Below are 27,205 nucleotides of genomic sequence, written 5' to 3' on the forward strand. Positions count from 1 at the left end.
ATCATTCACAAAAATACTTAATACGAGTAATTGGTCAATTAATTAGCTTAACCTTATATCTATTTTGTTTTTGGCTTATACATGAATCATAGCACTAACATAACTACATTAAATATAATCATATACAATAATTAATCAAATGTCCTATTAGAATGTTGCATTAGAAAGAAGTCATATACATCAATTGACATTAACATAATAACATTGAATATAATCATATACATCGATTGACCATATTTCACAAAATTGAATAATAAATATTATTAAAAAAAAGCACTAATTTGATCATTTTGACATTAACATAAATATAATAATATTGGATATACACCAATTGATAAAATATTCGATATTAAATTAATTAGTCTAATACGAATAACCCCAAACTCAACAAGTGTTGTTACTTAAATATAATCAATCTTAATATCAATAAAATATAAAAATTAATTTTCCTAAATTATCACTAGCATAATATAATTCTTTGATCCCGAAATTCTTGGGTTTTAAATTTCATCCCAATTTAATTCGTTTGATCCTAATTTTTATACGCCCAATATGCAATAATGATTTGTATTGATAATTCGGAGTGGGTACAAAAAGGTGATTGCTCTCAAGATGATGTTGTTAATTTTATATGCGGGGCTAAAACTAAGGTAAAAAAAAGAAAAAGAAAAAGAGAATTTTTACTCTTCCTTTAGTTGAAACTTATAACTAAAAGACAACTTTGAATTTTTTTAAATGTGAGGTGTTTTTTCATTACATGTGCAATTTAGTTTAATTAGTTGATTATAGGACAAAGTTAGAGCTTATTGAATTGTGGAAGTCTTCATTTTACGGTCTAATCCAAAGAATAGAGTTGGATTTTTAACAATGGTAGGAAAGGGAGTTTGTGTCTTGCTCACATTCACACCTACCAGTGACCTTAGTAAAATCTTAGCTTGCATGCACAGTTTGTTTCTTAGCTTACTTTAGGCTTATATTTTAATTTCTTAATATTGTATCATATTAGAAGATACTAAATTGAAACTTTTGTTTATCCTGATTTAGGCTTAGAGATTGGTGGTGAAATGAACTTAGCAGTTGGGATTCAAGTGGCTCAGTTAGCGCTTAAGCAACGCCAAATTAAAAAGCAACAGCAAAAGATTATTGTCTTTGCTGGAAGGTGTGTTTTGATATTGCTTTTGTCTGTTAATTGAGAAATGTTAATTGAGAAATGTTCTCATTCTACGTTTTTGGTTGTAAAAATGTGCTATGATTGCTTGTAGTCCTATCAAACATGAGAAAAAATCTTTGGAGATGATTAGAAGGAAATTGAAAAAGAATAGTGTAGCTCTTGATATTGTAAATTTAGGCGAATATGATGAAGAGAAGACAAAAAAGCTAGAAGCGCTTCTTGCTACTGTTAACAATAGTGATACTAGTCACATTGTTCATGTTCCAGCTTGTCCTAATGCTCTCCCTAATGTACTTTTAAGGTTAGTTGTTTAGGTCGTTTTCTTATTTCTGCATGTTAATGTCTTGATAAATTGTGATTTTATTGCTAAAGCTGGATTTTTTTTTTTTTTTTATCTATGGTAATACCCCATCTTCATTGGGGATGGGGAAGGTGGAAGTAGTTCTACAGCTTCAGCAGCAGCTATAGCTAGTGGCATCTCTAGTTTTAAGTTTGGTATAGATCCCAACCTTGATCCTGAATTGGCCCTGGCTTTTAGAGTTTCAATGGAAGAGGAGACGCTAGATAGCAATGGAACTTCAGAAGCTAATAATAAAAGAATGATTTATCAGTTAGTATAACTAGTTTCCCATTTAATTTTTTTTTTTATGCTGATGATCTAAGTTAGATAGTTAGCGATCCTTTGTCAAATGTTTGTCAGATACAAGGTTAATTTTTATTTCTTTTCCTTCTCATAATATAATTCTTTTTCTTTTTGAATTTTACGAGAGATATGCAATTTGGGTTTATTTTTGTTTTTGTTTTTGGTTTTTAGTTTATCAAAGGTCTTAGAGGCTAGATCTTTCAAAGAATTCACAATTAGCATGATGAAATTGCTTCAATTTTTTATTTATTACTTGGCTTTTTTTCTCAATGTTATTATTAATTAGAGTTACTGGGTTTTCTAGGCATCAGTTAATTTTTTTTTTTCTTTATACTTATTTATTAATTAAATAACTCTTTTTTTTCTAAAACTATGTGGAATTCTTTTACTTTTGCTACATGTCTTAAGTTTGTTATGTTAATGATTTTTTAAATAAGATTTTCATTTGATTTTGCTTATAACTTTTTTGGGGGATGATCATGTTTGCATCCTTTTTCGCTCTTCAGGTAACAGTTATCGAGTTTGTTTTTTGTTAGTTATTTTGTTGTAAAGTTAAATATTCACGTGGAATTGGATATAAACAAATGGGTATGCAGTGATCTATTTTTCTGTAAATTATAAACAGATTGAGTCTAGATAGAAAAGTACTGCTTTTACAAAGAAAAGAAAAAACTTGACCAAGAATATATTTTTATAATAAAAATCATTTACTATTTTCAATGTTTATATTGGCAAATAACCTTGTAGGTGAGCTGTTTTGTCGTATGATTAGAATTATTACCATGTGCCATCCTCATTTGTGTTGGCCTCACCGTCCCGGTCAGATTTGGAATGTTGAACCTGATTATTGATTTGACAAATGCTGTTGAGGACGTTGAGGTTGGATGTGGTCAAAATTTTGTGGAGCAGATGAATAGTTCCCCTACTACTGTTGTTGTAGTTGCTGCATAGTCCCTGCTTGAATATTTCTTTTAGTGATAATCTGTGTTTGTTACTTAATTTTTGCAACTGTTTCTCTAACAGGTGAATTCTGCAACGCCAAGTTTATATATAGGGTATGAATTCATTTGTATGTAAATGAGGACTTTTAATTATAATTAAGCATTGATGACTAATTAATGAATGCTTCAACTTTTTAATGAACATAATAATTCTTTCAATGCACCTAAGCAATAAAATACAAAAAATATATATATATATTTTTTAATGAAACTACAAATACAAAATAATTATAATCATAATTATGTATACGTCTATATATGGATCATTGAATAAGCAAATATTTTGGTCTGAATGTTCTCTGTAAGAAGCATGTAATATTTAGCACCAAAGGATAATTAAAGCTATAATTGTTATTGTAAAGTAAATAAGATAATATATAGTATTATAACAGTTCAAACATTGTTTCTATAATTTGAGATATATTTAGTTTTGCTACTTTGAGATCATATAGATTGGTTGCTTTTGCCGGCATGTAAGATTGTATTCTTTATGTTTTTCTTTTCCTTAATAAAGGCGGCAATTGGATGCATCTTTGTCGACGATCGAGAACATGGACAAAATTGATGGACCGAGATCAAAGAGCGTGCTAGACTTCTGCATTTAGGTTGGTTCTAATGCAAATGGTATAAGATTTATCGAATATAACTGTGAGCCTAACCTCTTTATGCGGTGTGTCCTGAGTGCACGTCAAGATATTAAATCAGCTCGAGTAATGCTATTTGCATTAGTTTTTTGCAAGTGATTTTCCCTCATTTTGGTGTCTGTAAAAGCACCTTTAGAATTTTTTTTAAAAGTTGTTTGATGCTTAATTTTGGATTTTAATGTAATTTCTTTTATTTTACTTCACAAATTAATAATTGTGATAATGATTGTTTTAAAAAAGTCAAAAAATTTAATGAATTTAGCAACAAAGTGCGGGAGTATCTCTCATTAGTTCTATAATATATTACCGATGATTATTTTGACAATGAAATCAAATTTTAAATTAACAATATTATTTTTATTTTGTATTGATAATTGTTAAATATGATAAGGATAGTATTAAAATTTATTTAATTCAATTTCATAATCAAATTTAAAGGTTCAACATTAATTGTGTTGATCAATTATTGATATAATTATTTAATAATTATCAATAATAATATTTTTTAATTTTTAATTAAAAATTATTTATGATTTATTTATTTATTTTTATTTTTTAAATAAAATCATATAACTATAATTCAAATATTTTCAGATTATAATTAAATATTTTATAAATTTCAAATTGAATCAATTTTAATTTCGAATTATTACAGAATCGAATCATAATAGATTCAGATTATGTCTATTTTAGACTTTCAAGTTCAAATTTTTTCGGATCAAATTTTTTTGCTTTCGGTTTTTGACATTTTTCATCAACATGAATTGATCTAGATTCAGTCAGGGATCGACTCAGATGAGTTTTCAGGTTCGAAGCAGCATTGCTGGCTCCATAAAATATGTCCGGAGGTGTAGGAGCAACATATAAGGCAACAGACAATCTCCAAAAGTAGATAAATATGTTGCAATTTTATTTTACATCTGTTTAAATTCATAGCAGAAATAAGCTACTAGGATTACAAAGATAGAAGATAATAAGGTTAATCAAGCCACACTTGTTTTAGAGATAAATGTTCATTCAAGGATAATATAAGATTCTTGTCCAGCCTTTCAGATCTAACAAGAGCATTACCTTTCATCAATTTTGACAGGATCATTTGCCAAGTCCTGAATCTCCTTCTTGCTCTTTACCAGACACCATTTCCGGTTATGAAAATCAAGTTTGTCCAAGTCCTCTGCAATTGCCATATAACCATACAGAAGCTGTTCCTCCAATTTGTCACCCTGTATTCCTATTTCCTCAATGCTGCTTTTGTCATTATTCAAAGTTATTCGCTGAAATTCCACTCTCCCCCGCTTATTCTCAACAAAATACTTCTGAAGTCTCTCTGCCATTGCCAGTCCAGTAAAAGTGCCTAAGAACTTCACCACCATAATACTTTGGTCTGCAGGCCTTCCTAGGCAAACAGTGATCTTTCCCCCAACAAAGCCTTCACCTGTCATCATCCAAGAACCAACAAGGGGGAAAAAAAGAAGAAAAAGAAAAAGAACCACGTATGAAAGAAATAAATTATCAGTCTTGTCTTCTGTCCAAAGAAAGTCTTTTACATTCATTGATAAGTAGAAAACTTTTAACATTACTGATTAATTCCAATTATTCATAGTGCACATTGGCAACCTGATTCAACTTGACCATATTTTTTCTTATCGTATTTTGTTTGTCATGTTTTTATCATTTATTCATTTTTATTTGTTTATATTAGCACGCAGCATAAAACATCCATTTTTTCTATTCCACTCTTAAAAGAATTCAAACTAAATAAGTTAAGCTATTTACTATATTATCATGCAAATTTGTCAGTCAACTACTCACCTCTTAGAAATGCCTGCACCCCTTCGATCGGAACAACTTTCTGTTCTTGAGGATTGTTGTTCGCCATGGAAATATTGTGGATGACAACAATTGGAGGCCAGAGAACCAAATCCTCCTTCTGAGCAAACGCCTCAACTTCAGGCAAGGCGTGGGGAACCCATGTTATAGTGTCAGGAGGCGCTATGCTGTCCCACCCCAGCAACACACATATTGCTTTATGTAGACCTAAGTGCTGTGCCCTCAACCCTACCTTGTGAGACATGAAGGCATGTGTCACCAGGCGTTGGGTGTCCATGAACTCCTTTGAGTAGCTGTAAGAGCATAGATATAAGAACAATAAAGAGAGAAAGAACCATCAATGATAATAAATTTTAAAAAGGAGATTATGATTGAAAGAAATATTATCTTGATGTTCACAAATATTGATGCTCTCACAGCCATTAAAATTTTACCAGGTACACAAAGAAGTTAAACAACCAGTATCCTCATCACAGAGATTGGAATCAAAACCAAAGACAGTGAAAGTAACATCCAACTTCCACCTAGTGTACCTTAAACCATTTGTTCTGCAGTCACTGGAAATAAAGTGGGAAATGGCATTCCAAAAACTAGCCTCCCCTTTTACTTGGGTCAAAAAGTGACCTACCTTAACATATCTTATGTTCAACCCAGGCTCAAGAGCCAAACATGGTTGTACACAACAGGGATACATTTGATTTTGTGAAAGATTTTCCTAAAATATAGAGAAGCTAGGACAAATGAAGAGTGAAAACAACATACTAACAAAAATGACTTCAAAAGAGTTGACTGCATTCATAAATACACACATACTAACAAAAATGACTTCAAAAAGGATTACAAATACACACACACACACCACAGAGAGATTCTATCAGAATCAAGATGGATAATTAAGATCAACATTTAGCCTGCTATAAGAAATCACAGTTTAAAACCACAACATGAAAAAATAATACAAGTTTTTCTCAAAGTTGTTTACAAAATTTATACAGTTGACCTCTAGCATGATACAGACTATGTAGCTTTATCTCACTCTCTTTGATTTGACTGCCTACACCACCATTTAGACCTGCTGCACCATGGACCTCCGCACTAAAAGTAAGTAGCAGCATAAATGATGGCCAGTGGCTCACTATCATCCTATTTGCCACAGAAAAATAGAACCACTCAAGTTGTTACTCAAATTACCTATTGAAATCTTATGACAACATTCTAATAGGTCTTACATTCAGACTACTAAAACCCCTCTATCAGACACAAGGGTACTATCCTTGCTCCTTAGAAACATTCAAGGATTCTTAAGGAGCAAGAACATGTAATGGCTCAAACCAAACATCCTAGATGCCTGTTGCTGAAATCAAGCAGCTATTTCTCACAAATCAATCAAGAATGAGCAAGGAATGCTAAAAATCCTATCCACAATGAAGTTGAGACGGTCTCCATATTAAGCACAGTTAAAGAATCCTGCAAAGTTCTCCGCTTGACATATCAAGATCAACCAATTTTCAGCAGTTTGCCCACTTACAGGTAAATGTGATCTAAAGCAGAAAACTTCCAACCTCACTGGATACACCTTCTATATGAAATGATATGAAGCTTAACTTGATTAAAAAGCAAACATTGATCCCATCACACAGCAAGCTTGCCCATTCAGCATTTTTTGGCCACAAAAGCCAAAACTCAAAATCATTTAAAATGTTCCAAACTCTCCTCTCTATTCTTCTTCGTTTACTGCACAAAATAATTTTCTAAGGTCACAAGGACTCAACAAATTTAGATTTCCAGCTTGACATTCACTAGCTGGTCCACCATACATCATAGAAAACCTGCAAATTGTTACTAAATCATCATTACTCAGGCCAATAATCTACTTAAGTCAGCGTATTTCTGCTCAGACGCAAATGAATTGGTATTGAACCCTGAAATAAAGTTCTTTCCGACTAACCATCATATGATCCTAGTTACCATCCAGAAGAATAAAACTTAAATTTCATTACTTAAATAACTAAATAATAGTAGTGCGATTGTTACTTTCCCAAATGTCCAAGCGCCATAAAATGGTCCTAGAAAGACCATCTGATAAAATCTTTAGGGCCTTGCATACTTGATTATAGCTTTAAGAGACACTAGGAAACTCCTGATTCAAACAAAGAAATAAATGAAAACATGTGACCCTCTTTAAAATGCATGTCATAGAAAAGAAAAAATACCTTCTACCACAGACAATGCAGAACAAACTACCAGCATGTCCTTGCTCCTTGTATCTTCTACGAACAGACTGGTTCAAATTTAACTTTTTAGAGTACTTTAAGAATGCTTCATGTACCAATTGCTTAAATTCTTCTGAATCCTCAGACAGTTCAGCCTCTGCATAATTCACTAAATCTTCTGTCATGTCACCATCATTTGCATTTATATCCTCATCATAATCTTCATTTCTCTTCCAAACTTTGTTTTGTTTATGAAGGTTACTTCTGTCATTATGGTGTGAGGTAAGCCAGTTAAAATAACCAGGTCTGGGATTTCCCTTAATATATTTACCACTGTTTTTGTAAAATCTGATTGGAACCCTTTCTGAATGTGCCAAAGAACCTTGGGACGCATACCAGTCATCCAATTCCAAATCTCTGCGATGGTCTTGCCCATCATATGTCCTTACAACCTTTTTATATTCATTGTGGCCATACCCTTTAGTCTTAGATGCATGTAAACCAATTATATCTTCATCAATCTGCTCCTCGCTGTCATATGGACCTCCAAAGTCGCCAAGTGAATGCAATTTGCTAGATACAATAGTTTTAGAACTGGGCCTACCGACATCTTCCTCCATAAGAAACTGCCTTTTATGGATCCTATCTGAGTACATGTCAAGCTCTTCCTCCATTCTCTTTGGTCTTGGACCAAGTCTGCATTGCTCTGCTTCATATTTATATGCAGGAGAATTTATCGCTCTTTCATTTTGAAACTCTGGACCTGCTCCTCTGCCAAAACCATAATCAGATCTCAAATTTGATACTTGACGATTGTGAGATGCATCCAAAAGTGACATTTCATAATCTTGTGGTAGTCTTCTTCTAAATGCAACATCGGTGTCTTCTGAACCCACATATTCCCCACCTTGCATCGATGCATATGATCTGCTCATATCAATGTAGTCTGTACTTATCTGCTTTTGCAAAGTACGATCATTCCGCATAGTGCCCTTTCTCAAATTTCCAAAAGAATCATCTGTATTATCAATCCTGTCATCAACATGGTGAAAAATATTTGGTTTTGACATGTCTCTATGACCGTAATCAATTGAAGCATGCTCATAGCTAACTCGAGATTGAGAAGGCATCATCCTTTTTAAGTCCTCCGCTGAATACCCATGATTGTTAATTCCTATTGCCCTAGGTTTTCGGTACAGATTATCCTCATACTCAGCCCTGCTCGGACTATTTGCCTCTTGCTGAGATAATATCATATTCCTTCTAGCAGTTTCAGAATCTCTTGCAGCATCTGTAAGTTGCCTTTGGTCATATTTATTATATCCCACAGGTTCTGTGAGCTTCCTGCTGCTCCTAAGATATTCTTCAGAAACAGGTGCATCATCCTGATATGAACTCAGAAACTCAGTTCTAGTGATGCCAGAAGATGTGCCAGCAAAATCCTTAAGCTGAGGGGTGCTCACGAAGTCCTTGGAGTGAGATGCTGCCACCATACTATATGCAACATCCTGTGAATGGTACATGGGTTTATCTTCTTTGTAAGAATCCATAACTTTCACCTTATTTGAAGGTATAGTTTCTCGATGCTGAAATTTTTCATGCTCATATTTATCTATATCAATACCTCGGGAGGACAATGGTAATTGTCCACTAGTTTCTGCATAATTTAAGCTTGGACCCAGATCTTGTGGCAACTGACGTGGCCCTCTTGTTGCAAAATCTTCCACCGGAATCAATTTCTGACCCATCATTAGATGTCCATCAACATTTGTAACTCTGTTTTCCAAATAGTCCTTCTCTTTGCCCATCCGTGAAGTACCATGATCATACCTGAAAACGCTCCTTACTCTGGAGCTCGTACTATCATCAAAAGCGACAGGCTCAACATAATCATATTTTCTATTGACAACTCTCTCATCCTCAAAATGAGGCCTTTTACGTATTTGCTCATACGGGGGTGATCTTGATCGCGCCTTTTCAGCGCTACCACTACCCAAATGCCAACCATATGAATCCCTCCCCTCCATCGATCCGCTCATTCGATCCCTAGCCAAACCTCCCCTCCTAGATACATCTAGGGTATTAGGACTATAACTCCTTCGTCCACGCGATGGAGGAGACCGATTACTCATCACATCACGACGCGATACCGGATAAGGGTCATGAGAACCAACTTGAGCAGCAGCTCTGCGTTGACTACGCAACTTAACAGTCGGAGATAGTTCAACCTGCTCCTCGTTTCTTCTAGATTGCATCTTTCCACTTATCAAACACTATAACTTTCTATATATTCAGAAAAAGTGCAATAGACCTAATTTCTAGATCAAATTTATGTACCAATTTTGTAAACCCTAAAAACCCAGTACAAATGAAGATTGGAAGATCATCAGAAAAAGACTAAGAAATCGATTGCAAAGACAGATCTATGAAAAAACCCAGAAGGATTTTGGGTTCTTTGAGAGAAATTAAAAGCAGAAAGATCAAACCTTGTGTTGGATTGGATTGAAAGAACCCATGGATTGGTCTGAAAGCCTTTGTTTGAAATTTCTCTCAACCAGTGTATAGATCTTTCTGCGCTTTTCTCTATAATAATTGTACATAGATAGAGTTGATCTGATTTTGATATTTGGTGTTGAAAATGGCAAGTCAAAGATAAGAAACAAAAAACGTAGTGAAGAGGGAGGTTAGTTCATTTTTTATTGGTTGGGGCGGTGCCTTTTGGGCTTTGGCCATAATAACTTTGCTTTGTGGTTTGATTTGATTGGGTATTTTTATTTTTCGCTTTAAATATTTACTTTTGTGTTTCTGTGATTTTTCTTTTTTATCTTTAGCGACAATTTAAAGCACCATCGTCGTGATTAAAATGGAGAATCCTGGTATTTGATTTTGGGAAGAGTGGAATCGTGGAGCCGACGAGGCGAGAATCTGATGGGAAGTTTCGCCTGCGTCGTTAGATTTGGTAATTCAAATATTTGTAGAATGTAATATATTAATAATTTATATATTTATATTATATTTTATTAAAAAATAAATTTTTTATTTTATTTTTTTTAATTTATATTATTTTTATTTCCTATAAGTATTTCATATTTTAAACTTTTAATACAAATTTAATGATTCAATTCTTTTTGGCACGAGAGATGAAGCATTTACGCTTAAAATCTACGTAATAATATTTTATTTTATTTATAAAAGTAAATTTAAATTTGGCTGTTCATTAAGGGTAATTTGGCATTGTATTTTGTTTTTTGCTTGATACTTAAAAAAATGTAAGTTCCTTTTAACTCTCTCGAAATAATAAATAGGGTTAAATACAAAAAAAAATCCATGTACTTTATACTTTCTATCATTTTAATATTTAAAATTTTTTAAAATTATCAATCTTGTACTTTATTTTTGCAACATATTTTCTCCTAAAGCTTAACTTTGACAAAAAAGCTTACATGTTTTAAACTACCAATTAGAGAATGTAAGGTGTTGTTAAAAATACACATTATAACAACCTAATTTTCATGTCATAATTTAATTTCAAACAAAAAAAATAACACTTTCATTTTATATTTTACCCTTAAAAAACAAAAACCTTACATTTTGCATTTCTTTTGCCTTTAATAAAATCGTTGGGGTTTCTTTTAAATTGTTGCTTCATTCATTCTTCTTTCTTCTTTACATTCTCAAATAGCGGAAAGGAAATCCACCTCAAACTTAAAATCAACAAATCATTCAAAAAAAAATTTTGTTATTATGAATTAAAGGCTTTAATTAGCACCTCAACCACTCCATTGAGCAAAAGAAAAAATTTTTATGGCTGCCTAAATATAAAGAGGTATATAAAAATATTGGACATGGAATTGAATTTTGAATTCGAGTTGAATAACAAAATTAGGAATTTAATTGGGTTTTATTTAGGGTAAACTTAGAAAATTGGGTACTAAATTCTTATTTTGATATCGATTTATTAGTTTTAGTTATAACCTATGCAATATTATTGAATTTGTTGGAAAAATGATATTGAATTCCATAGAACTTTAGGTTTTAAGTTCAGTTTAAATAACAAAAGTAGGATAATATAAGTAATTCATTAGCAATATAGCTAAATATTGATATGTGGTAAGTAATTTTTAGGTTTAGGCTTAACCATTATTAGGGACTTACTTTTTAGTACTGATTTTTTATATTTATCTTTGTTGCAAACTGGTATATGTGAATTTTTTTCATTGGATTGAAAAGAATGATGATAAGTTTACCTTTGAAGTTTACCTAAGAAATATGAATAAGAATTAATGAATCAAAATAATCTTTTATTGATAAAAAGCGAAAAGTTAAGAATTGAGAATACACAACTTAAGAAATTTGTCAACATTGATGAATTGAATAGGTTGGTGAATAAAATTAGAAATCAAAAAGAAAAAATGAGAACATACAACGAAATGTTAGCAAAGAGTAAATATGATACATGTCTTATGGTGGCCTCATGGATTATGTTCTTAAAGTATATTTTAGGTATTAAATAGATGTTTATGCATTATTTATCTATTTGACAATATTGATGTAAGGATGTTGCTATGCATGTTAAGTTAATTTTGAGTTTAATTAAAAGAATGTTGATTTCTATGCAAAGATTTAATATGTTGCCTTATATTGCATGTTGATTTCTGATCAATTAATTAAATGGTTGCTTTTGTAATTACATAGTTGTTAATTTTAAGTTTTCTAAGGTGTATTTATAATTGAAAATCAAAATATAGTCATTTAAAGAGATTATACTAGAAGATGAAAAAATTCAAACCTATAGCCGATAGAGAAGACTTTTTGCACAAGGTATTCGAATGCTAGTGCTGAAACATTCGAATGTTCAAATTCTGTCTAAGAATTTCTTCAAGGGCATTCAGATGCTTGCCTTTGGCACTTAAATGCCAAGCTTTTGTTTGAAGGGCATTCTGATGTTTTACCTTAGGCATTCGAATGCTATTTTTTTGTTTGCAGATTTTTTAAAGGTATTCGGATGCCTTGCTACTAGAAGTTGAATGCTTGGCTTTTGGATGATGTTTTTGAATGGGCATCTGGATGCCTTTACTTATGCTATTTAAATGATACCTTTTTGTATGATGGCATTTAGATGCTCAACAAAGGAATTTCAATGCCATCATTAGGCTATTATGACATGGAATTTTTAATGACAGTTGGGGTAAATTATGTTACGAAATTAAAGTTCACCAATTTTTATCCCTAATAAATAATTCATTATTACACCTACATATTAGGTGTGTAAAAATGTGATCATGTTAAAGCCTTTATTCAAGCTTAGAATCCTTCCCAATTCAACATAAAAATAAATAAATAAATAAATACAAGGGTAAATCTTACATATATTTTTTGTATTATTCGACTTTCTCATTTTTACTTTAAGAAGTTTTTTTTACTTAAAACCCTAAAGTTAATTATCGTTACCAAAAGAGAATAATGATGTCAAAATTGGTGTAGATTTTTATTCAATTTCAAAAATACCTTTAAATCTTTAGCTATTGATATAAATTTGTATTTAAAAAAGTATTCAAAACCTATTTAAAAAATAAAAATAAAAAATTTATCAAAAACTAAAACTTGCCCTAAAATCACAAATTCATCCCTCTATCAATAAACTAATAAAATGTCTAAATATTTCAAAAGGACTTATAGTTGAATTAGAATTCAAACTAATAATAGAGTTTCAAAATTCAAATATAAAAATAAGAGAAAATTAATTATGGGAGACAAGAAGAATGGATAGAATATTTGCTAAATAATTAGTTACTTTTTTAGTGTTATTACCATCATTAGATTACAATGAAGTAAAAAGAGAGACTATGCAAATGAGAAAGGCATTGAGAAGATTTATACACTGTCAAATCCAATTATCCTTTTATGATTGGCATATGAATGTTATTTCAAAATATCTCAATGGTACTTTTCTTCAAAGAGTAAATGATCTAGGCTATGTACCCATTATTCCAAAAAAGCATGGAGAAGATTTATACATTGAGTTATGTTAAATAATATATTTGGTACAAAATCACAAAGTGTGTTTCTCCATGAACTTGATGTTAATGATTTTCCACCAGTATATTTTCCTTTAAAGTTTTATGTTGAACCTAATATGAAACTTTCAAAGAACAAAGGAAATGGCTTCAAGATGTGCTGTAAATGGCATTTTCTTTCAAGTTTATTTCATCTCAACCAGTTATAATATGTATGAGAGATAAACCAAAATGCTTCTAGAATACAATGAAACCTTAGTTAATATCACCTTACACCTATGATATCAAAGCACTAAATATCCTCTAGTGATAGACAAAAATATGTATTTTTTATTAATGTTTTCTACAAAAACAATCTAAAAAATACTTCGAATTTTAAAAAGAATAGGAGAAAGAAAAGAAATTTTCTTTAATTTTGAAAATTTTAAAAAAGAACCCACAACATTTTTATTTATAAAAAATGAAACAAAATGTTGTGTCCTTTAATTTGTGTTGGTCAAATTAACAACTATGCCCTTTAAATAAGAACACACACTTATGAACAATTACAAATGTATTTGTTCATATGAATGATCATATGAATCAATTCAAGAGAAAAAACTTTCACTTTTCAAAAAGTTACAATTTTCCAACTTAAGTAATTGATTCTTCCTTATAGGTAGTTAACTATTTCTTTGTATTTTTCAAATTTTAAATAGTCCGAGAAATAGGGTAGTCAACTGCTATCTTAAGTAATCGACTTCCCTCAATTTAAGAATACTTACAACTAATTGTAATCTATTGTGTAATCGATTCTAACCATAATAGATGATTACATTATGGTAAGCTCCTTTTTAAGTTTTGTACGTACTTTTTTGGAATACATAATAATTGACTATTTTGGCATTAGCTGTCAACTACTCCTCAACACAACAATATAGTAGTCGATTGCTTTTATTGTAAGCCTTGCATTGATTTTTTGAACCAATCTTTTTGATCATGGAACATAACGTTAAGTTTTTAAATAGTCTAACATAATTAACATTTTCATGTTTTGAAATTTTTTTTCCAACAATCTCTTCCTATTTATAAAATATGACAAATTTTGATATTTTCAAAATTTTTATATACAGTGAAGATATCATATAACATGATTTAAAAATCTCCACTTTATTAATAAAGTGATGTTGAGCTAATCAAAATTGAATGGTAGATCTTAAATTGTTGAATCTATAATTTTATGTGATTAGTCATGCACTAAACTATACATAAACTTTTGTTTCCCATTAAAAGATCATTTTGCAATGTTTTGACACAATGTAACTGACCATTGATTGCACTAAAATTTTAGCATTTTATCACTTTTTTTACAACAATTTTTAGTGAATATGTGCTTGTTTCTTGAAAATTTTTATAAAATTACTCCTAATTGCATAAATATTCAATGAGTAGGTAAAATATGAGTAAGGAGAAAAAATGGAGCTTTTGGGACTCATTTTGGATGCATTTTGATGCAAAAAGCTTCATTAGGCCAAAACTAGTGCACATATGCTTTCAATGCCATGCATGGTATATTTTTTTACCTTTTCTTTCATGACTTCTTTTGCTTAATTAAGCTTAAGCGAACTTTAATTCAAGCCTTAAGTTTCATATATTTTCTTGTGAAAAATATCATTTTTAGCTCACTAGTATTTTGTCACCTTTGTAGTAACTGCCCTTGAGTTAGAATGGTGTCACTTGCATTGGTGAATCTTGAAGCTATATTTAGAGCTAAACATTTTCAAAATTTTTCATGGCTAAATTAAAATTAAATGGCTCTCATTTGGCTAGAATTTGAAAAAGAAAGTTAGTTACAATTGGCACCTAAAATAAGAGTAGGGGATCAACCAAAATCATTGGATGCATTATTGATGATCTTGTGTGATTGACGTCAATCCTTGCTTTCAAAGAGAAGGCAAATGGACAGCTGCTTTATTGGTAATTTAAGGGCTTCTAATTGGACATAATTCTAACTCTTTGGAGCTTACAAGATCAAAGGAAGAAAGCTTGAAGTAAAGTGAAATAAAGAGAAGCAAACTAGAAAGCTTAGGGAGCTAGATGAATGACTTGGAAGACTCTACAACATGTGACATCTTAATGAGCATTTTCTTGCAATTTTATTAGCTGGAACACCTCATCCTTAACCTATAAATAAGAGGGATCACCATCCATTTAGGAGACTTTTCCATAATTTTTACAATTTTTTACTTTTTTACATTTTACCCTTTTTTCCCTTTAAATAGTTTCCTCTTTGTCTTTTTCAAAGGATGTTTGGGTGAAAATTGCTTTAATTTTTCAGCAAAATTTACTTTTTTTTATTTTATTTTATATGCACTTTAAGATTTTTTTAATAAAAGTTCAAGCTCTTTAGGATTTCTTGTTTAATTTGCTTTAATTTTTATTAAATCTCCAATCTGTTTGGCTAATTTTGCATTTAAACTATTTACAATTTTTATGCTTGATCTCGTTCAAATCTTATGAATTTCAATCCAATTTTTTTCTATGAATTTTTTATTCATGTCTTTTTAATTCTAGAAAAGATCACATTCAAACTCAATCCACAAAATTCTAGAAAAATCTAAAAAATATTCGATTAGATCTAATAATACAGTTGAAGCTTAAGTGAGTGACAACATTTGAAGACACTCTTCTCCTAGTTAGAGGATCCAATATTTTCTCATTTTGTACTTCTTAATTCATGTGTTTACTTGCTTAGGTTCAATTACTTCCTCTTAATTTCATGCTTTTGAATTCTGTTTGGTTAAATTTTGTTTAACTGCTCTATTTTTATTTTTCTTTGTATGTAATTTTTAATCAAGTTCATTGAGCTAAATTTTTTATTATTTTCTTTAATTCATTGTTGAATTTGATAGTAATCTTATAGATCTAGTTTAGTTTGTGTTGAGTTCTAGTTTAATTGATCTATAAAATTGTACATCTAATTTTTTCTCCAAGTTTGGTTAGTTTTTAGATTTCAATTTTAGTTTTCGGTTTTCATTGTTCTTATTAGTTTATGCAAGTTTTCTTCATTACTTACCCTTTTAACTGTGTTTGAACTTTGTTTACTTACTGTTCTTGCAATTTAGAAGTTGTTTGGATCAAATTTTAGAAAGTTTCTAGATCTTTTTCTAATTGAAATTTAAGAGGTAATTATTTCAATTTTAAGGTAGTTATTTTTAGTTTTGTCTTTTGAGCTACTATTTGTATGTTAACTAAGCTGTATAATTTTAGTTTCTTAAATTAGATTTACATTCAAAGCATGTTAGGTTCAATTCAAAATATTTTAGCTATTGTTTTAATAAATTTTTAAGAATGCTTATTTTACATTTAGTGAACTTGTTTTCGGCTTTTTGCATTGCTAGTTTTTGGTTTTCTATTCTTGTTGCTACTAGCTTACTCTTGTATACTCATTTCGATTGAATCAAATTTAGATTGGGTGTGACAATAATGAGTATTTAGACTAAGCCTTTTTAACTAATTCTTACGGGATGATATCTTGACCTTTGGTCATTATTACTTATACGATCTGTACACTTGCCAAAAATCGTGAATCAGCCATAAGTCATGTATCATTCATGAGTGCTTCTGAGCCAAGCCTTTAGCTCTTAGAAGCGATACCACTTCCACTTATATAGTTGAACTCCATCAAGAATGCAATTATATAAACATTTCAATACTTTTTTTACATGTTATAGATTCATTAAAAATTTAAACTCAATCATTCTGTATAACATATGATTCAAGTACTTATCTTACATTGAAATGATTTTAATTTAAGTACTTACAGTTACAATCAAGTGATGTACTTTACTTATTAAAACTTAAGACTTAATGTGTAATGAAGGGTTAAGTCAAAGTTCCATAATATGTGACTATGATTAAACTTGTTACTCATCCCTCATGAAAGTCAAGAAATCATTTCAATGTAATTCTTTCATCAAAGAATTTGTTTCATTGGCTTTGACAAAATATATGATGCACTTTTTGTCAATTTTATACATAGGTATGCTTTAACGTGTCTAGATTTCAATTTTTTTGCCTTTAAGCCTTTGATAGCGTGACTTAACTATCATTATAAACTTATAGTACATTGGCTTAGGCACTAAAAAAATTTTTAGATTTACTTCTTCTTTTCATACTTGCCATTTCCAATACTATAAATTCTGCAAAATGGTAGAACTTTTAGTGTTTTTTTGTTTCTTTAAATTTTAAGAGACAGTGTCCCCACACCACATGCAAACAATCCATATCTGCATTACTATAATGTCATGTTGGTAATTAATCTTGCATTTTATTATCCTTTTATTTATTAAAAAATTATAATAAAACGTACAATGTTATATTACATTATTCTTAAAGACATCCCAATGCAATTTATTTGGTGTCATAAATCTATTAACCTTTTGTTATTCATAGCAAAAATTTTGCTAAACAATAATCTTTTGGTACTTTTAATTTATTCTTAATCTATAACAAACATGTTATTAAATGATGATAACTTGTTGAACTTACTATAGTCACACTTAATCATATGATATAATATATGATGAGATAAGCTAAAATTACCTTATCAAATTTTGATGTCATTAAGAGCTTTATTAAGTTCAATTAAGAACTTCACACTTTTTTTTATAATGTTTCTTAGAATCAATAATCTTTAGATTATTTTAGATAACCATTTTGACTAATTCACCTTTTAAAATAATGTGAATCCCACATTTTTGGTGAATTAATTATAATGCAATAAGCATTTTCTTTCTAGCCATTTTATACTTGCTATGGTGTATATTTCATATTATGTAAATTCTCTTAATACTTTTGGCTTTTGTCTATAGTCATATCAACTTTTATTTAATTTACAATTTATCTAATATTGCATTAAATAATCATAACATATATTATAAATAATAGAAAGCATATTTACAAAAAACTGAATGATGCAATCATTCTTATAATACATGATCAAATATATTGCACATATGTAAAGTCATAGCATATATTATCAATGATAGTAGCTATATATGCATACTTTCTTACTATTATTCAAAATCTATGTAAACTTCACTATTTAAACCAATCATTTTATAATATGATTCTATTTTAATAAGTTTCTAAACATCTTTTAAGCATAAAATATATTCAAACTTTATTAATTAAGAATGCTTTTCATAGAAACCTTTATAACATGCTAAAACAACTTAAAATCATAGCCAACCAAAATTTTAAAATGTCCTTATACATACTCATTTCAAAGCAAAAGCCATTTGTGAACAAAAAAATTGTTCCAATTTAACATTGAATCCAAACTTATTAGGCATTCTATAAATTATAAATTTGTAGTGCCACAACTTTGGTTTCAAAGTGAAGAAATTCGTACTTGTCACATTTCTTTCTTTATAATGTTATAATGCTTTGATTAATCTTTGCTACCATCTTTTGTAGCAACTAGACCTCATCCACAACACCATGTAAATCATGTCACTTAATTATGATATTCTTACAGCAAAATTTCTTTGGTTGCTATTGGTGCAATGAAACGTGCACCTTTAACTATAAATAGCACAATATTGACTTAAACTCTTTTACGTTGTTGAATCTGTTGAATTATCATTTTTCCATCTCATTTACCTTTGAACAAAGATAATCCTTTGTTTTTCTTAAGTCCCTTGTGTTACCAATATTTTATTTAAAAATTATCATTGTAAACACCAAAATTTATCCGAAAGCATTTTTCAACATAAGTGATCCAGAGCTTATTTACAAACATAGGCCAAGACCATTTATAAGGACCATTTACTACCCATAAAAGGACTCACAAATTTGCCTATTCAAAAATCTAAAGTCAACTAAGGTCAAATCTAGTCAACAAAGTCAAAATTACACAAAACTTGGTCAAAATGGATAAGAGCCCCGGACAATTTAGAAAATTTAAAACCTAATTGAAATTAATGTGGTTTAAAATTGAATTTGAGATTTTTTGAAACACTAAAATTTTTATCATGCCCCGAGAATGATAAAATTACCAAAATACCCTTATATGAGGTATTTTCGTAAATTCACCTTCCCGAGCTTGGATTTTCATGAAACTTTTCATATTTTAATTTCATAATATTTATGATTTTTGGTAAGTTTGAAATCCCAAAAATGACAATGAGAACATTGATTTCTAATAAAATAACCATAAATACCAAAAACTTTCCAAATCTTAATTTTATAATATTTTATGATTTTTGGCGCACCTAAAATCATAGCAATACCCTGAAAAATGTGAAATTACCAAAACACATTTATAGCAGTATTTTCATAATTTGGTTTTTTCAAGCTCAGATTTTCACGAAACTTTCAAGATTTTAATTTCATAATATTTCATGATTTTTAATGCTTTAAAATTTCAAAAATGATAATGGAAACATTGATTTCTAAGAAAATGACCATAAATACCAAAAACTTTGCACTTGGGATAAAATGGCCTTTTCATGGATTTGAAGGGCATAAAAATTCAACCTTTGTAGTTTTAATGTAAGCCATTAGATCTTTTGTTGACTCTTGATTGAAAGGCCAAAGGTGGCTCATTGAAAAAATAGAAAAGGAAAAACTTTGGCCCTTGGATGAAATTTTATCCAAGGGCCTTCATTGATTAAGTTTAAGATTTTTCTCTTGAGAGAAAAGGTTTGTCGAATAAAAAAAAAAAAAAAGAGGGCTAGCTAGAGAAAAGGAAAAAGGAGGAAGCTTCTGGTAAAAGTAAAAAAAAAAAAAAAAAGAGCACAAATGAAAAGAGAAGCTAAAAACAAAAAAAAACCAAAATGTGAGATAACCCATACAAGGGCATATTTTTGCCATTCATATCTTGATTTTTACTCTATTTTTGTATCAGCCATGATCTTTTCTACAAAGTATTCTCATGTGTTTCTTACATGCTTTGACGTTGGTATGAATGTTGATAAAGTTTGAAGCTTTACACATTCTATGTTTTTTTTTTTTTTACAAATGGTTGGAACTTCATTTCTTTTTTTTGGTATTATCGAATAGCTTTTGCCTCCTTTGATGATAGTAACAATCAGCCTCCTTCTATAAAGTATTTCATATTTGCTTTTCATCTTTCATGAATAATCTTTAGTTAGCTTAAGTTAGAACAAATAAATCAGCTTAGAACAATCAAATCGTACTGCTTAGCTCTCCATGAATAGTCACGGTTTGCATGCCTTTCCATACAACCGTGGACAGTCACAATTTGGAGGCTATTCACATAACCCCCACTTATTTGACATGGAAAGGAAACTTTAACAAAAAATGGCTTCTAAAGAGGGGAGAGATAAGTTGTTGGAGGGGAAAGAAAGGTTTAAAAATTAAAGCTTTTCTTTTAGCTCTTTGTTTCATAATTAGGATAAAATCTTATAAAAGTCAAAGCTTCAAGCTTTTTGTTTTCTTCTAGTTTCTTTCTTAGGCGTAGGGTCTTGTCTTGGTTTATTCTTGTTATTGACTATATGAAGAATGAAAAGATGAAAATAGGTCATGTATAGGGGAAGCTTCACGTGAACTACAATGTGTTCCATTAGTAATTTTTTATTTGCTTGGCCTTTTGTATGCTATTTGTTTATTCCATCAGTGTATGAATCATTTATAGATGTAAGAAAATATTATAAACACTACATGATCCCACCATTATCTTGTTGCTTAGCTTTCTTGGTGTAAGAATAGTTTTACATACATTGCATGGTTTTCTTGACATGATAATTATAAAGGTAGATTAATTTTTCTTTTATCTCGGGTATAATAGTTAATGTATGATCTAAAAAATATAATAATAAATAAAATAAGGCTAAGGTGGATAATAAAACAATTAGGGTATAAGAATATTTAAGCATCCTTTTGCATAATTATTTTAGCATGATAATTGTGTTTATTTTTTTATTATGTAGGTTTTGAATGTCTAATCCATTTTTGCATGTATTAGCTTTTAAATTGATTCGTTTATTTTCTTTAAATACATTTCATGTATCATGATTGCTATTTGCATTTCGAAGTTTTTACTAATAGTAATAATAATTTCATGCTAAAAAAATATAATTAGTTATATAAAGAATATTAATTAATTTTTGAAAGTTATAAAAATGAGCTTACTCCGAAAGTTTGCCTAGATGTTAGAAATTTTTAGAAAGGCTCATAAATTCTTAAAATTTAAATGCAAACTTACCTAAAACCCTAAAATTCATTTTAAATTTATAAGGATTTACATGAAAACTTTTTGTAAAGTAATTTGTTCCTAAATGCCGCTTAGACATTGGGGTATTTAGGAAATTTTATTTCATTAAGTATTTTCATATATTTTCATCGCTTAAAAAACAAATTTGTTTTGTTAAAATTTTGGTTATGAAAACACCATATTAATAAAAGTATAATAAGATGGGATTTTGAATATAAAAGTTTGCACCCAGACTTTACCTAGATGTTGGAAGGTTCAGGTGGTCTTTTATATTTGAGAACCTAATTCTTAGATTTGTATTTGATCATCATTTGCATATGTTTTATTTTTAGATTACTGTACTAATTTATTATGCATATATATATATATATATATGTTTGCTTTAGCTATGGTTATTTAATATTAATTATACTATTACATTCCTTTTTTTTTTACCACATAAAAAGTTTTTTTAAAATTTTAAAATTTTAAGGATTTGTATGAAAACCTTTTATGAAGTGATCTATTTCCAAAATGTTGCTTAGATGCTGGGGTATTTAGGAAATTTTATTTAATTAAGAATTTTTATACATTTTCGCAACTTAAAATTTTTTTTATAAAATAAAATTAATAATAGGATAAAATTTTAAACATAAAAAGTCGTACCCAAACTCTGCCTAGATGCTGAAGAGTCTAGGTGGTCTATTTATATTTGAAAACTCAATTCTTAAATTAACGTATGATTATCATTTGCACATGTTTCATTTTTAGATTAATGTCTTCATTTATAGTGCCTATATATATATATATACTTGCTCTAGTTATGGTTGTTTAATCTTAATATTCCATTTTTTTTTGAACCAAAAGTTTTCTCAAAATTTTTAGTTTTGAACAAATAAAATTGAAATAGCATTATATGAAATAGAATTTATAGGCACTCTATCTAGATGTTGGAGAGTCATCAATAATTATTATTTACAAAGAATGTTATTTTATTATTTTTAGAAGAAATGTCATGTTAAATGTTAAATAGAGAGACTATCTTCGAATTCTACCTTTATGCCAAATACTTTGAAGGTATCTTTTTAATTTAAAGATTTTCTTAACATTCCTAAATAAATGATTTTTTTAACTAATTTTATCTCTTACAAATAAAGGAAATTATAATTAAATCTCAAAATGAAATCATTTTTATCCAAAACCAATGATAGCGCATAATTAATTGTACCAATTTATGGGCATTATGAAGGTATTAATCCTTCTTCATACCTAACCGACTCCCGAACTCAATCTTATTTTTGTAGACCAAAATCATCTTTTTAATAAAGCTTTAAACCCATTTTATTTTTTATTAAAAAGATAAAATTTTTGGGTGGCCAATTACACCTTAAAAAAAGATTGGTGGCGACTCCCTGTGTTTTTCACAATTTTTTTAAAATTCTTATGTGTAGCGATCAAGTCTCCAAATTAATATGTTACGATAACATTTTAAGAGTTTCTTTTATCATTTTATAAAAATAATTCTCTAGAAATTTGATGATGATGGAAGTATATGAATTATGAGGACAAAAATTTGATTTAAGAAAATTGATATTGCATAGTTGTTAGCACATGATTTATCTAAATTTGTAACAACTAATATTCCATATGATCATGTATAAATTCAAGAAATAAATAAATTTATCTTATTTTTCATCTTTCTCAAGTTCCTTTTAATTCTCTATCTTAAGTTTGAATGACTGAATTAAACTTTAAGATTGTTAGATAATATGTTGGGTACAAAGTCAAAAAGATTATTTCTCTATAAATTTGTCGTTGATGATCTTCCACTAGTATACTTCCCTTTCAAGCTTGTTATTGAACCAAAGCTGAAGCTTCAAAGTGCAAAGGAAATGGCTTTAAGGCATATTGTGAATGCTATTTTCTTTAATGTTTATTTCATTTGAACTAGTATAGCATTCAAGAGAGATAACCAAAATGTTGTTATGATACAATAAAGCCTTGTTTAATGTTCCATTGCACTTATATGAAACTACTAAAACCCTTTAATGAAAGACAAAAATACTTATCTTTGATCAATATTTTTTGCAAAAACAATGTCAAAGATACTTACTTCTAATTTTAGAGAGAATGGGAGAAAAGAAAGAAAGCTTCTTTAATCTTGAACATTTTAAAAATGAACTCATAACATCTCTATTTATAAAGAATAAAATAGAAGGTACCTTAATTTGTGTTGTTCAATCAACAACTATGTCTTTTAATTAAAAACACACCTTATGAAAAATTATAGATGTATTTGTTCATATGAATGATCATATGATTCAATTGAATAGAAACAACTTTCACTTTTCAAAAAGTTATAATTTTCCAACTTGAGTAGTCAATTCCTCCTTATAAATAGCCAATTTTCCTTTTTTCATTTTCTAGTTCCAGAATAGTCCAAGAAAGGGTAGTCGATTACTACCTTAGGTATTATACGTCCCTCAATTCCATAATACTCATAACTAATTGCAATTGATTGTCTAATCGATTCCAATCATAGCAATGAATTGCTTCATGGTAGGTAGTCAATTACTTGTTAAGTTTTATATGTACCTTTGTAGAATATATAGCAATCAACTGCTTTGGCATTAGTAGTTGACTACTCTTCAAAACAAGACCATGGTAGTCAATTGCTCTTGCCATGATTATCGACTATTCCTATGGTAAGCCTTACATTAATTGTTTAAACCAATCCTTTTGACTATGAAACATAACCTTAAGCTTTTAAATAGCTTAATAAAATTTATATTTTCATGTTTTGAAAATATTTTCCAATAGGTTATCCACCAATAATTCCAGAAGATTCATTCAAAGGACATATTCTCATAGTTGGATTTTATTAAAACTATAAATGCTAAAAGCATTGATTCTTTTTCCCGAATAAGGATTTTTTTTTCATCAAGTAAAATAATTTAAAAACAAATAAAATTAAGATTTTAAAGCCTAATTTATTTTAAAACCCCAAAAATGAAAAGAACCATATTTTTTTTTTACTTACGCTCATTTCAAAAGAATTTAATATCAATAAGAAAAGGAAGAATTCTTCTATAGAAAACCCCAATGCCAATATCATTGTTACCTTTTTTTTTATTATTGGCAAAGGGGGGAAAGAAAAAAGGGATATGGTCATTTTAGCATTGTGCAGTGGTGAATGGAGGTTGTGCTAGAGGGATTATGGTAATGGAGTGTTAGTTTGATGGGATTAGGAAAAGAAAGAAATGAGAGAAATAAAGAAAGGAAAAAATTAAGGTTTTAAGTTTTTTTTTTTAATGATAAGGATGAAGTTGATAATAAGGGCTTTAATGTCTTTCTTTTAATTATTTAATATCATTATTTCTTTTGGTAATGATAATCAACCACAAATTATAATTTATAAGTGAAAATAATTTTGCACAAGGTCAATATGGAAAATGCATATACCATAAGTATATATGTGAGGTTTACATTTTTTTATACTTGAAGCTATCAAGATTTGAACCTTTATCGCTAAAATTAAAAATCTAACATTCTATCAATAAACAATGTAACTAGGTAAATAAATGATACTCAAATTTTTTGGGCACAAAAAGGATAACTAGGTAAGGCTTTAATGTTTTTGTGACTCCATAGCAACAACCGACTTTAAAAGGCCTATATAAACCTTAAGCCCTAAAAAACTACAATATTCTACCAACCTTATCCCCTTAAAAACTACGAGCCCTAGCTTTTCTGCCTTTCCTTCCACTTCTATAACAACCTTGACGTAGCTACCATTTTTACTTTCAGGCAAGACAAAAAAGTCTTTTTTTTTTTTGTTCTTTTCTATGTTTTTAGATCTTCAAACTTTTTCTTTAAATCCTATTGAAGATTGTTATTGATGTTATATTTCATGTCCAAAAATGAATCTGAAATGATTTTTTAAAGTAAAATATCAATGGTTTCTGATGTTCCAAAATGGGTGCTTTTAACCTTTTTCCTTTACTATCTTATGTGTTTGCTTTGAAAAAAGTTAGGATTTGGCTAGAATCTAATTTTTCAATTTCCACGTCTTTGTTTTAATAAGATATTAAGGTGTGGAAAAATAATGATTGTCAAAAGTTAATACGAGAACATAAAAGAATGATATGCTAATTTTTTATGACTTTTCAGTTTTTAGTGATTTATTTTATAAAACTATGAATAAATGCTTAATTGTTACTTATTTGTTGTAAAATTAGCAATAACGGTAGCTTGTATTTGAAATGATGGTAAGGGTCAATGTTTTGAATGATGCACTCAAAAGCATGTATATTGTAGTGAAAAAAGGCAAACAACAGCTATGATTAGGCCTTCCTTAAAAGTCATCATCAAGTTCCTTTTGGTCATGTAGAATCATGGTTGTTTTTATATAATCTTTTCTCTATTTTTCATTCAAAACTTTAATCTGATCCATAAAAATATAAAGATGCCTAATATGTTAACTTTTTTATTTGCATTGTAAGTTATATTGGAAAGTTTGAGTATGTTGATGATCATAGAATTGAAAAAATTATGGTATAACAGAATGAAAGGTTGAACAAATGCAGAGTGATTAATCCTTATTTTTATGTTGGAGTAAAGAGATTAAGGGTTCGACTGCTACGTTACTTCTTTCAAGACAAATTAGCTTAAAAATTTGTTAATGTTTTAGTTTCTGCTTTTAATGTTTTTATAAGAATTTTTACTTTTGTTATGGTAATGTTTTCATAAAAAGTAGCAGTCTATTATAAGATTATGAAATTTTTGTCAAAAAAAGAAAGTAGAATACATTTGAAGGTGTAAACAAACTTAGATTTATCAATCATGATATGGTCTTTTTATTGTTTTCATATTCGACAGATAAGATTTTATGGTTAACATGTTTATGGAAGGTTTGTTCAATTGAAATAAGTGTTGTATTTTATGCGTTTACATGCTTCATCATTGCAGTTTGATTATATTGTGCTTACCACATTTGTTGGAGTCATAGATCATGAAGAAGCCAAAAGAAAGAATGTTGGAAAAAAAGTACTTAGCCTTTTTTATTGAGACCAAATTTTGAGAATTTTCATTTTTGATATCCCTTTCTCCATCGTTATCCATATAAGTGTTGGAAGAATTCTTATTTTGTATTTTGGGCATTATACTTTATTTTTTATTTATGATATTTGAGATTTTGAATTATTTGATTTTCTATAGATAATAGTTCTTTACCTTTGTTATCAAATAGTTGTAAAAAGTTTTCGATTTGGAAGTTTCAACTAATTGATCTCTATTTTACTTTTTTTTATGATTTTGGTTTTTGTGATTGTCATGTTCCAATATGCATATAATCAATTTTATAGCATGCTGGTGAGTTTATAATTAAATCCATTATTTGAAACATTATAACTTAGATGAACTCTATAGGTAAAGAGTAATTTATATTTGTAACACTAAGAAAAAAAAGATTGACATTATGTGTTCAG

At 29.2% G+C, this 27,205-nt stretch overlaps 2 protein-coding genes and 1 pseudogene across 2 annotated transcripts; 2 read left to right on the plus strand and 1 right to left on the minus strand.

Annotated features, from left to right (window-relative positions):
* Positions 1-513: 513 nt before the first annotated feature.
* LOC149513432 (26S proteasome non-ATPase regulatory subunit 4 homolog) lies at positions 514-2,185 on the plus strand. Its single transcript, XM_089749014.1, has 5 exons — positions 514-646; positions 831-946; positions 1,045-1,159; positions 1,263-1,471; positions 1,574-2,185. Exons 1-5 carry the CDS (start codon positions 561-563, stop codon positions 1,789-1,791), a joined length of 744 nt encoding a protein of 247 aa, XP_089605140.1. The 5' UTR covers positions 514-560; the 3' UTR covers positions 1,792-2,185.
* A 2,138-nt stretch (positions 2,186-4,323) lies between these two features.
* LOC111310398 (uncharacterized) lies at positions 4,324-10,172 on the minus strand. The gene is made up of 3 exons (XM_022909825.2): positions 7,503-10,172; positions 5,272-5,582; positions 4,324-4,894 (listed from the first exon to the last, which is right to left on the minus strand). Exons 1-3 carry the CDS (start codon positions 9,755-9,757, stop codon positions 4,527-4,529), a joined length of 2,934 nt encoding a protein of 977 aa, XP_022765560.2. The 5' UTR covers positions 9,758-10,172; the 3' UTR covers positions 4,324-4,526.
* Positions 10,173-25,981: 15,809 nt separating this feature from the next.
* LOC111309899 (small ribosomal subunit protein uS8z/uS8w-like) lies at positions 25,982-26,786 on the plus strand (annotated as a pseudogene).
* The last annotated feature ends 419 nt before the right edge of the window (positions 26,787-27,205 follow it).

The sequence above is a fragment of the Durio zibethinus genome, chromosome 19, assembly GCF_047325235.1.
Source record: "Durio zibethinus cultivar Kanyao isolate XHJ-2024 chromosome 19, ASM4732523v1, whole genome shotgun sequence".
NCBI lineage: Eukaryota > Viridiplantae > Streptophyta > Magnoliopsida > Malvales > Malvaceae > Durio > Durio zibethinus.